General features: G+C 46.9%; 1 protein-coding gene and 1 pseudogene across 1 annotated transcript; one reads left to right on the plus strand and one right to left on the minus strand.

Moving 5' to 3' along the window:
- Positions 1–1,656: 1,656 nt before the first annotated feature.
- Positions 1,657–3,839, minus strand: LOC142047360 (uncharacterized). The gene is made up of 2 exons (XM_075069794.1): positions 2,968–3,839; positions 1,657–2,043 (listed from the first exon to the last, which is right to left on the minus strand). Exons 1-2 carry the CDS (start codon positions 3,515–3,517, stop codon positions 1,940–1,942), a joined length of 654 nt encoding a protein of 217 aa, XP_074925895.1. The 5' UTR covers positions 3,518–3,839; the 3' UTR covers positions 1,657–1,939.
- Positions 3,840–4,907: 1,068 nt separating this feature from the next.
- LOC142047415 (U4 spliceosomal RNA) lies at positions 4,908–5,064 on the plus strand (annotated as a pseudogene).
- Positions 5,065–11,399: the final 6,335 nt, after the last annotated feature.

The following is an 11,399-nucleotide window of genomic DNA, read 5'->3' on the forward strand; positions in this document are numbered from 1 at the left end:
CTGACCGTTGTCAACACCTCGCGTACTCTCGTGCTGACTATACTGAACAATGAACTGCAAAGGCAGGAGGAGAGGAGGAGGCAGCTATTGCTGAGCGGCGAGGACAGCGATGACGAGATGGAGGCAGAATTCTCTCTCCATAACCGCTGGCCCCAGCGTTTTGGAGCTACTGCTATTAACGGGGCATCTACTACCCATTGAACGCCGAATTTGGGCACGGGAAACAAGCACAGACTGGTGGGACCGCATTGTTTTGACGGTGTGGGACGATTCGCAGTGGCTGCGAAACTTTCGCATGCGTAAGAGCACTTTCTTAGAACTTTGTGACATGCTTTCCCCTGCCCTGAAACGCCGTAATACAAACATGAGAGCAGCCCTCACAGTGGAGAAGCGAGTGGCAATAGCCCTCTGGAAGCTTGCAACGCCAGACAGCTACCGGTCAGTCGGAAATCAATTTGGAGTGGGCAAATCTACTGTGGGGGCTGCAGTGATGCAAGTAGCCAAAGCAATCGTTAAGCTGCTGCTACGAAAGGTTGTGACTCTGGAAACGTGCAGGTGATAGTGGATGGCTTTGCTGCAATGGGTTTTCCGAACTGTGGTGGGGCCAAGATGGAACCCATATCCCTATCTTGGCCCCAGAACACCAGGGCACCCAGTACGTGAACCGCAAGGGGTACTTTTCAATGGTGCTGCAAGCACTGGTGGACCACAAGGGACGTTTCACCCACATCCACGTGGGATGGCCAGGAAGGGTTCATGACGCTCGCGTCTTCAGGAGCACTAGTCTGTTTAAAAACGGCTGCAGCAAGGGAATTACTTCCCAGACCAGAAAATAACCGTTGGGAATGTTCAAAATGCCTATAGTTATCCTGGGGGACCCAGCCTACCCCTTGATGCCATGGCTCATGAAGCCATACACTGGCAGCCTGGACAGTGGTCAGGAGCTGTTCAACTACAGGCTGAGCAAGTGCCGGATGGTGGTAGAATGTGCATTTGGCCGTTTAAAGGGTCGCTGGCGATCATTACTTACTCGCTCAGACCTCAGCCAAACCAATGTCCCGCTTGCTATTGCTGCTTGCTGTGTGCTCCACAATCTTTGTGAGACTAAGGGGGAGACATTTATGGCTGGGTGGGAGGCTGAGGCAAATCACCTGGCCGCTGAGTACGAGCAGCCAGAGACCAGGGCGATTAGAAGAGCACACCTGGAGGCGCTGCGCATCAGAGAAGCCTTGAAAACGAGTTTCAGCACGGCCCAGGGTACGGTGTGACTCTGTTTGCTTCCCCTTGATGAACCCTCCGCACTTGATGGACTTATTCAGTGTAAGCAACCCACCCCCCCCTTTTCATTACAGGTTGGCGAAGGAAATAAATTCTGTATCGTTTAAAAATCATTTATTATTCATTAAAAGTAATTATGCATCTGTTAAAAATCATGAGTTTTTCCTTACTAGATTTCCCTGTAAGCAACCCACCCTCCCCCTTTCGATGTATTCTGTATTACAAAGGAACTATAAAAAAAGGCAGAGAATTAGGAAGGTGTCCCTGGCTGCTGTGCTTTGGAAAGGGGGGAAGGGAAAGGCTATTAAGCACATTGTAGCGTAATTACAGCCTTTTCCTTGAACTCTGCAGGGGTGTGGAGGAGTAGGCGGGTGCAGAAAGCCTTCCCCACGCGTTCTTACACGTCTGGGTGAGGGAGATATGGGACGTGGGCTTGCAGGGAGGTTATACAGGGGCTGCAGCGGCACTCTGCTACTGTGCTGCTCTTCCTGAAGATCCACCATGCGTTGGAGGATTTCAGTTTGAGAACGCAGCAGATCCAGCGTTGCATCTCTCCAACGCTGGTCTTCCTGCCTAGCCCTCTCAGATCGTTCACTGGCATCTTTCCTGTACTTTGCTACCACATCCTTCCAATCATTCTGTTTATCCCTCTCATTGCGTGTTACTTCAATAATTTCTGTGACATTTCATCTCGCGTCTTCTTCTTCCTCCGCCGTATCACAGCACGCCCTCGTGATGGCATAGGGACTTCAGAGAAATGTGCAGCTGCATGGGGAAGGCAAACCAGGGTGATAAGTATGTGGAAAGATACCTTTTACAGAGCAATGATAGTACTCTTTCACATAGAACACTATCCACCTTACAGAGCACATGTGATCTCTATACAAGGTCGCATTTTGTATCGTTTAAATATTCAGTGTCTGTGTGACTGGTGTGGCACACACACAGACGCAGGTACGGCCAACCGTACATCCACGCGGCGATGGTAAGTGAGGCTTTAAAATTTTGACTTCTCCGCCGTTCATATACACAGTGATCTATATGATGCCTTGCTCCTGTTAAGAGGACCTGCAAAGCCCAAACCCCCCTCTTTCACATCCACCAACAGCGCATGGCTCCTATCATATACGATCGCTGCTAGTGATCACCCTACATCACCCCCCGCAGCGCGTTGCTGGTAGCAGGGAAGAATCCTGCTTGCCAGACGCTGAAAACTCGTCGCTATCCCTCCTCCCATCCCCCCGCTCTGGCCAGTAGCAAAATCGCCATGTCTGCCCCCTATTTACATTCCTGATGTTCTACAAGGTAACAATGGATGATATCTCTCTCCTGACAATAGCACCGCAGGAGGCAGATCGTTTGTTTATGCAATGCCTTCAGTGCAATGCCTTCAATGCCTGCAGTACCAAATGTCTTGCAAAATGCATGGCGTTGAAAAGTTACCTACTATGGGGGAACGGAAGGCTGTCTTGGCCAGAAATGTTCTCATATAGCATAAGGGTTTTTGAGTTCCTCCACGATCGATTCATGGAGATTAATTTGGAGGATTTTCGCTCCATCCCCAGACATGTTAACGAAATTTTCCTGTAACAGTAATGGCTGCGACTGCAGCAAAAGCCCTGGTGTCAATGCGATCTAAAAAAACCGTCTTGTTTAATCCGTGTTTGTACAGAATGAAGGGACACTTACCGGAGGTCGCTTCCATGGCTTCACTGTCTGGGCTTCTCGCTTGGGAGCGCAGGGACTGTAATTCTTGGGTCTCAAAAAGATCCTGGCTGTTGGGGTTTACGGACTGCTGTGTGCTATCACCACGGTCATCTTCATCCTCAAATTCGTCTCCATCTTCCCCCTCGGCTACATCCTCAGAAACACTTGATATTTCAATCCCAAAGTCTGAATCCACGGACAGGGGTGGGGCACTGGTAGCGCTGAACCCCAAAATTGCATGTAGTTCAGCATAGAAGCGGCATGTTTTCGGCTCAGAGCCTGACCTTCCGTTTGCTTCTCTGGCTTTCTGGTAACCCTGTCTAAGTTCCTTCACTTTCACTCGGCACTGAAGGGAGTCTCTGCTGTGCCCTTTATCAGCCATAGACTTTGAAATTCTTTCAAAAACTTTTTCATTTCGTCTTTTGGAACGCAGTGCTGTGAGCACTGAGTCCTCACCCCAGATAGCGATCAGATCCAGAACCTCCTGTGTGGTCCAAGCTGGCGCTCTTCTTCGATTATCAGGAGACTGCATTGTGACGAGTGCAAATGAGCTCTGTGTGGTCACCTGTGTGTGTGCTGACCCTCACGGTGGACAATCAGGAAATGGAATTCAAAAGTTCGCGGGGATTCAGGCTTTTTCCTGTTTACCTGGCCAGTGCATCACAGTTTAGTGTCCGATGCTATCATGAGTGCCCCTGTGACAATGGTTCTGAAACCCAAATTGGGAGTGGCTCACTTGGGGCAGAGTCAATCGCTCCCTTCTGGTTTCTAAAAATTGAGTATGTCCTGCCTGGACTGTCATAGCCACGACTGCCTGCCTCCAAGTGCCCCCCCCCCCCCGGTTTATGTCACGAATAAGTCTATGTTTCTTATTCTTGTATTCCTCACGACTGCATGACAGAAATGGGGGGGGGCCCTGCCACGGTAGCTGCAGAGGGTTGGGAGAAGTGAAGCAATGGGTGCGGTTCTTGCGGGGAAACCCCTGTTAATACAGCCACGGAGTAGCTGCGCTCTTCTAATACACTTGACTCTTCCTTCAGAGGAGTAGCCGTGTTAGTCTGGATCTGTAAAAGCAGCAGAGAATCCTGTGGCACCTTATAGACTAACAGACGTCTGTTAGTCTATAAGGTGCCACAGGATTCTCTGCTGCTTTGACTCTTCTTGTAGTCAGGACTGACTCTATTTTTAGACAGCATAAGGGAGGGATTGACTCAGTGGCCAGTGAGTCAATCCAAGTTTGCTTTTGCGTTGCGCCCCCGGCTGATTTTAGCCAGGGGCACTCATGATAGCAGCGGACAGTTCAGAGAAGGAGAGATAACCGTCATGTCATTGCCAGTTTTTTCTCTGGCAGTAGACGGTACAGAACGACTGGTAACCCATCTCTGCTATCATTGCAAAAGCAATTGAATGCTGGTGTGTAGCGCTCGAGTGTCGCCTCTGTCTCCACGGCATCTAGTACACAAATGGTGACGGGAAAAACAAAAAGCCGACGGTCTCTAGTGCTGCCGTGCTATTGTTTCTGCAAGGGCAATCCAGGAGAAAAATGTGCGAAAGGACTGTCTGCTGATGTTTTCCCGGAGCAAGGAATGACTGACGACATTTACCCAGAACCCCCCGCGACCATTAACATTAGCATCAGGGGCCGGGGGATCATGGAGACGGAAAGGGGGGGTGCTGAGACTCCCGCTATCCCACAGTCCTCAGCAGTCTCTTAAAACTATTTGCATTCTTGGCTTAGCGCCCAGTGTCTGTAGCTTACAACACGGTGTCTTTTATGGTTCACGGAACAGCTATTCAGTTTCTTCCCCTACCCCAGCACGAGAATGAAAGTTAAATAAAGCAATCCTTGAGTACTTACAATGTCACCCTCTTGTACTGAATGCTACTGATAGAGGCGAATCTGCAGCACTGAAGAGCATTAGAGCTTTGCACAGTGGCAGTATCATAACAATGAAGTTAATCTGAGGTGTGATTATTGCTACTTGAAAATCTGCTCCTTTCCTGGTGGTAGATGGTACAGTACTACTGTAGACAGCAGAAACTGTTACCATCTCCCCTCTTTTTGTTACACTCACCAGTAAATGGGACAGAATGGATAATAACCCTGTGTAAATTTTTGAAAGGAAAATGGGGATTAACTCACTTGGGACTGAGTCAATCCTGCCCTTTACGGTTAATAAAAATAGAGTCAGTCCAGACAAGAATAGGATACAGTGTATTAAAATCAGTGTAGCACACAGCGCAGCTGCTCGCGTCAGTATTCACAGAGGGAGCCGCTGCAAGTAACGCAACGTTGCTTCCCACCTACCTGGGCTACCACAGCAGTGCCCCCCCCCCATTGTTGGCATGATGTTATGAAGAATGCATGAATAAGAATCACAGAGAGTAGTTACTGAGATCAAATGAGGGGGAGGGAGCCACCATGGGCTATGACAGTCCATGCAGTTCAGAATCTTTTCTTTACGCAAGAGAGGAAGGGGTCTGATGAAGCTCAGCCCCCAGGTGATAAGATGAAGACAGTTACCAGGCGTTCTGTACCATCCACTGTCAGAAAAAGGGAGTCATTCCCATTTTCACCCCGGAGCCCCCGGCCACACTCAGCCAGGAGCACTCACTGGGCAGCCGTCTACCCCTGGGGAGGGGCAGAGGAGCGGATACTGCTCTTCACCGCAGCAGCATCGCGTCTGCCAGCAGCATTCAGTACACAGAGGGTGACATTTACAGTACTCAAGAATTATTTATTTCACTTTTTTTTACCGTGCTGGGGGGGGGGAAAAAACTGACGAGCTGTTCCGTGAACCACGCAAGACACCGTGTATTACGCTGCAGACATTGGGCGCGCAGCCAAAAATGCAAATAGTTTTCAGAGACCGCTGTGGAGACTGGTAGCTGTAGTCCTCATTACCCCCTCCCTCCCTCCATGACCATCCGTTTGAGTGTCTGGCTTCCCGTTACTGTTGTCACGCACCGCTGTGTATCCTGTAGTTTATTTTTCAAAGGCTTTGGCATTTCCTGTTCTTTAACGGAGCTCTGATAAAAGAGATTTGTCTCACCATACAGCGATAACATCTGCTATCTCCCGTAAGGTTCAATGCAGGAGATACTTTTGCATTTGAACTGCATCGCCACCCGTGGTGATCAGAGCTGGACACGTGAAAGCAGGAAATGTCACTGTAAAGCTCTCGGGGATTTCCTGTTTACCGGCACTCCGCATCCGAGTTCGGATTGCGGACCAGAGCGGTCAGTGGTGCACTGTCCTGCCTAGAATAATAGGCAAGTGTAACAGAGATCCAGTGTATCAGAGAGCACAGGTGCTCCGTGTCAGTATTCACAGGGGTTGCCCCTGCAAGAAGCGCACCCGTTGCTTTCCTCCTCCCTCAACCTTCCTGGGCTACCGTGTCAGTGCCCCTCCCCCGTTTGTGTCATGAAGTATTAAGGAATACCAGAATAAGAAACAGACTTGTTAGTGAGAGAAAAATGATGTCGGGGGGGAGGCACTTGGGCAGCCTCCCGGGGCTATGACAGTCCAGGCAGAATGGACTCTATTTTTAGATACCATAAGGGAGGAATTGACTCATTGCCAAGCGAGTCAATCCCAAATGTGATTGCAAAAATTTTCAGCCCCAAGTTTCAATGATTAAGCTTGTTATTAGCCGTTCTGTCCTATCTACTGCTAGCGGTAGCAATGTTGCCCTCGATGTTGAGCAATTTAGGCGGTTCTCCTGGATGGTGGGCAGGTCTGCAGAACCTGTCTACCACCAGAGATGGAGAGGAGCGGATACTGCTCTTCAGTGCTGTAGCGTCCCGTCTACCAGCAGCATTCAGTACACATAGGGTGACATAGAAAGTAGTCAAGGAATGATTTCTTACCCTTTTTTTCACGTTGTGGGGGGGGGGAAAGAAACTGAGGAGCTGTTCCTGAACCACGCCAGACACTGTGTTTGACCCTACAGACATTGGGAGCTCTGCCAATAATGCAAATAATTTTCAGAGACTGCTGTGGACTGTGGGATAGCTGGAGTCCTCAGTACCCCCTCCCTCCCTTCATGAGCGTCCATTTGAGTCTCTGGCTTCCCGTTACGCTTGTCACGCAGCGCTGTGTATCCTGCAGTTTTTTATTCAAACGCTTTGGCATTTCGTGTTCTGTAACGGAGCTGGATACAACAGATTTGTCTCCCCATACAGCGATCAGACACGAACCCTAATCCGAGTTATCACTATCGAATTTAGCGCTACTCCTCTCGTTTGGGAGGAGTTCCGAAATCGATTTAAGGAGGCGGTTAACTCGATATTAAGGACGACGTCGTGTGAACGGATACAGCATTAAATCGGTATATCAGCCATTAAACCGATTTAAAGTCGCAGTGTAGACCTGGCCGAAGATGGCTCAGAAGTATCAAAAAAGGGGAACGGTCTAGGGTGGAGTAGAAAGAAAGGATTTATATAACTAGTAAAAAGGAGATGACGGGTCACGGTGGAGCACAATTCAGTAGAGGTATAGTGAAATAGATCAGATCCTGAATAGAAAAGATCTAGTTGATGGGTGCCACGCAAAAAAAGAAGTTTCAGAAAGAATCTAATTTGAAAATAAAAGATTAAAAAGAAATATCAAAAGCCATTCAGGCAGAATGTCTGTGTATTCACTATATCAAGACAAGAAAAAATTGCCAAAATGAACAAAGTAAAAAGTAAAGTACAAAAAAATAGCTGAACCTAAAAATATATACGAGTAAGAAGAAAACCATATATTACTCACCAGTTGCATTTCTCTTTCAATTTGAACGAGATATTTACAGTCCAGTATTTTTCTGCAATTTCTCCTATTTGGTATTATCATTTTCCATTGACTTCCTGTTGTAACTGTACTTTATATGAAATGCATGAGAAAATATGAATCCACATTTTTATTTACAAAAATAGAATTCATATGCCTTCTGCTCCAACATCTCCTCCAATTTCTCCTGCCTGTTGTCTCATTCTTCCTGGTCGTCTTTCAGGGTGAAAACCAAGACTGTAGAGAGGAGCCAGGACAACATCTAAAATCCCTGTTTTGAGAGTTTAAGGGGTACTTAATTGTTGTCTAGCCTGAGTGCTGACCTGCTACACAGAAGAGATTTAGCTCAGTGGTTTGAGCATTGGCCTGCTAACTCAGGGTTGTGAGTTCAATCCTTGAGGGGGACAGTTAGGGATATGAAGCGAAAATCTGTTGGATGATCTAATTGAGGATTGGTCCTGCCTTGAGCAGGGGGTTGGACTAAATGAGGTCCCTTCCAACCCTGATATTGTATGATTCGAAGTGAACAGTGCAGATTGCTGTGTTTTCCCTGATCTAATCTGATATTCCTCCCTGATATTGTATGATTCGAAGTGAACAGTGCAGATTGCTGTGTTTTCCCTGATCTAATCTGATATTCCTCATCCTTCCTTTTTGCAAACTTCGTGCAAGCATGACAAGAAAGCAAAAGCATCACTTCACTTGAGAAAGGGTTCATGGCTGCACCTCTTTTTGACCTTCTGTCCCACCTGAGCTTTCCCAGTGAATAACTGCATGACATGGGTTGTTATATGGGCAATGCATCAGCTTCCATCTGAGCTGGAAGAATCTTGAACTTTGGAAATACAGTCAAAAGGAAAGTCAGGGATAAATGTGGAGGTGATTTAAATTAGACACCAGACCTCTTACACTCACTCTTCCAGCTTATAAAGGACTTGAAGGGTCCTATTCATTGTTCCGCTACAGACCGTTATTATAAATAAGGTTATAAATTCAACATATCTTTGCCACATATCTATCGCCTGTCAGATTGTTCCTGTAAAGGTAAACAGGAACCCCCCTAAAGACACACATTTTCTTTCTTATATGCATTTTAATGAAATGGGCAATTTCTGCATATATGGGTGACCCCTTAAGACTGGTTGACTCTCCAAGATGAAATACATTCAGTGGATAAAACAGTTAAGTACATTTATTCCATAGCCTAAAAATAATTTGAGGGGCTCAGTGAATTAGTGTCTCCCAGAATGTTTCACATGTTATGTGGAAAAGGAAAAAGACTTCACAACAATGAAGTTGTCCTTTCCAGTTGCCATTATTTACATAATAAAAGCTGCCAAATACCAAGCTGCCTTGATATGACATTTAGTTTTATTATTAGCTACCTGCTATTTATCCTGCTATTACTTAAGTCTCTTGGCTCAAAAGTGGCCTTTCTGTGCAGCAGCTACAGATCTTCCAGTAGCAACCGAGGCGCAGAGGATGAACCAACACTAGTTGTACATGTCAGAATCCGCAACACCTGGCTTGAGCCCTTAGGCTTCCCTGTATAATGGATAAGGAAAGCTAGGGGCCTGAGAATGTGATCCACCAAAGGATGCACACTAAGCTAATCAATGGGAGATGCCAACAAGAGATGTGTCTCCTAAACCCTGTCTCTTCTGAGAGAGTTCAGTGCTTAACACCTATGTCTGCTTGTGATCCACAGCTGGGAACCCCTCTGTGGGGGCCAGCATTTCCTATGAGAAGGGCTTAGGCCGGGCGCCTGCCTAACTTCACCCGAAACAGCTAGCAGGGAGGAGGAAAGTAAGATGGCTTCCCTTCTAACTTTTAGCCCAGTGGTTAGGGTACTCATCCAGAATGTGGGAGACCCCAGTTCAACTTCCCCCTCACCCCTGCTGATGAGCTGAAGAAATTTGAGCAGGGGTCTCCCAACTCTCAGGTGAGTGCCCTAGCCTAGAGAGTCTCTCTAATTAATATTTAATACAAAAGAGGAGTGTCGTCAACAGGAGAATGAGTGCCCCATTTCAGAATATCCTACAGACAAGTCCTGAATTAAGGCATCAACAGGGTTAGGTGGCAGCTGAGCAGGCTGTTTGTGGATCATGCAATGCCTAAGTCTGTGTTTTAGGCACTTAAATCCTGTCATGGATGTGGGCCCAACCTCTTTCTCTAGTACATCTGATACCTCACTGGGATTCACCGTTTTGTTCTGCATATATAGCATCCCATCACCCATTACACTAGGTCTAGCTCTCTTCTCTCCTCACACTGTCCCTCGATACTTATCGCCACAATAGCAGACCTTCTCAGGAGCATCTCTACAACTTTCAGCAGTTAGTAACTGCTGGGTTTCACCTTTATCTTTTCTACTTAAAAAAAACTTCACTGTTCATAAATAGGGAATGGTGTTTTCAGATCCAGACATACCACTTCTTTTTTCCTCAACGAAGGATATTACATGTAATCACAACTCATGAACTGCAAACTCTCTTTGGTATGGCTAGTCTGTACCAAATTTAAAGGATTGTTAAACACCTCACAGCTGCTAAATCATCTGTGTTAGATGTATATAATTTCTCCTAAGCCTTTTGTTTGAGGCTTTTTTTAAAATGTAATGTCTAGCTTCCTGAGCATTTTGCTTTTCACATCTAGCACCTGGTGTGGTTGTGTTTTTAAAACCAAGCACTTGCTCCTATTATCTTTTAAAATGAAGCAGATCTGTATTTAAAATGCTCAGCTAGGGAAATGAGAAAGTTACTCACCTTGCAGTACCTGAGGTTTTTGAGATGTGTTCCCCTGTGGGTGCTCCACTCTAGGTGGCGGTGCGTCCCAGTGCTGTTGATCGGAGATTTTCGGTAGCAGTGCCTGGTTGGGGCACACGCATTCAGATGGTATCTCCCGTCTAGTTGGAATCTTCCTGAGTGCGTGCCCCCTACACCCTCCCCTCAGTTCCTTCTCTACTGTGGAGAATCATATCAATACTCCAAAGTAGAGGGGAGGTGGGTGGGGAGTGGAGCACCCACAGGGACACACATCTTGAAGAACCTCAGTTACTGCCAGGTGAGTAATTTTCTCTTCTTCGAGTGCTGTCCCTGTGGGTGCTCCACTCTAGGTGAATGTATAGCAGTACCCACTATGGTTGGTGGGACTTTGGAGATGTGGCAGTGAGTACTGTAGATAGTACTGTATGGCCTACTATTGTGTCTGCCGTGGTGTCTTGCGTGAGAGCATAGTGTTTTGCAAACGTGTGTTCAGATGACCATGTAGCCGCTTTGCAGATATCAGGAATGGGAAGGTTGTGTAGGAAGGCAATGGATACCGACATGGCTCTAGTGGAATGAGTTCTAATGTCATCGGGTGGTTGAAGATTTTTCACACAGTAACAGGATCTGATGCAGTCAGAGATCCACTTGGATAGGTGTAGTTTAGAGATAGCCGTACTTTTTGATCTCTCGGCAATGGAAACAAAGCGTCGTGGAGACTTGCGAAATGGTTTAGTCCTGTCTAAATAAAAGTCAATTGCTCGCCTGATGTCGAGAGTATGCAGAGCTGCCTTTGCAGAGTTTTGTGAGGTTTGGGATAGAAAATAGGTAAATATATAGGTTAGTTGAGGTGGAAGGTCGATACCACCTTAGGA

Source organism: Chelonoidis abingdonii, chromosome 10, assembly GCF_003597395.2.
Source record: "Chelonoidis abingdonii isolate Lonesome George chromosome 10, CheloAbing_2.0, whole genome shotgun sequence".
NCBI classification, from domain to species: domain Eukaryota; kingdom Metazoa; phylum Chordata; order Testudines; family Testudinidae; genus Chelonoidis; species Chelonoidis abingdonii.

Bases quoted from the DNA above. Each gene is read 5' to 3' on its own strand.
- LOC142047360 (XM_075069794.1), bottom strand. From the start codon at position 3,517: ATGCAGTCTCCTGATAATCGAAGAAGAGCGCCAGCTTGGACCACACAG. The intron at 2,044-2,967 runs GTAAGTGTCCCT...TTCCCCATGCAG, and splicing joins AGCCATGGAAGCGACCTCCG to CTGCACATTTCTCTGAAGTC.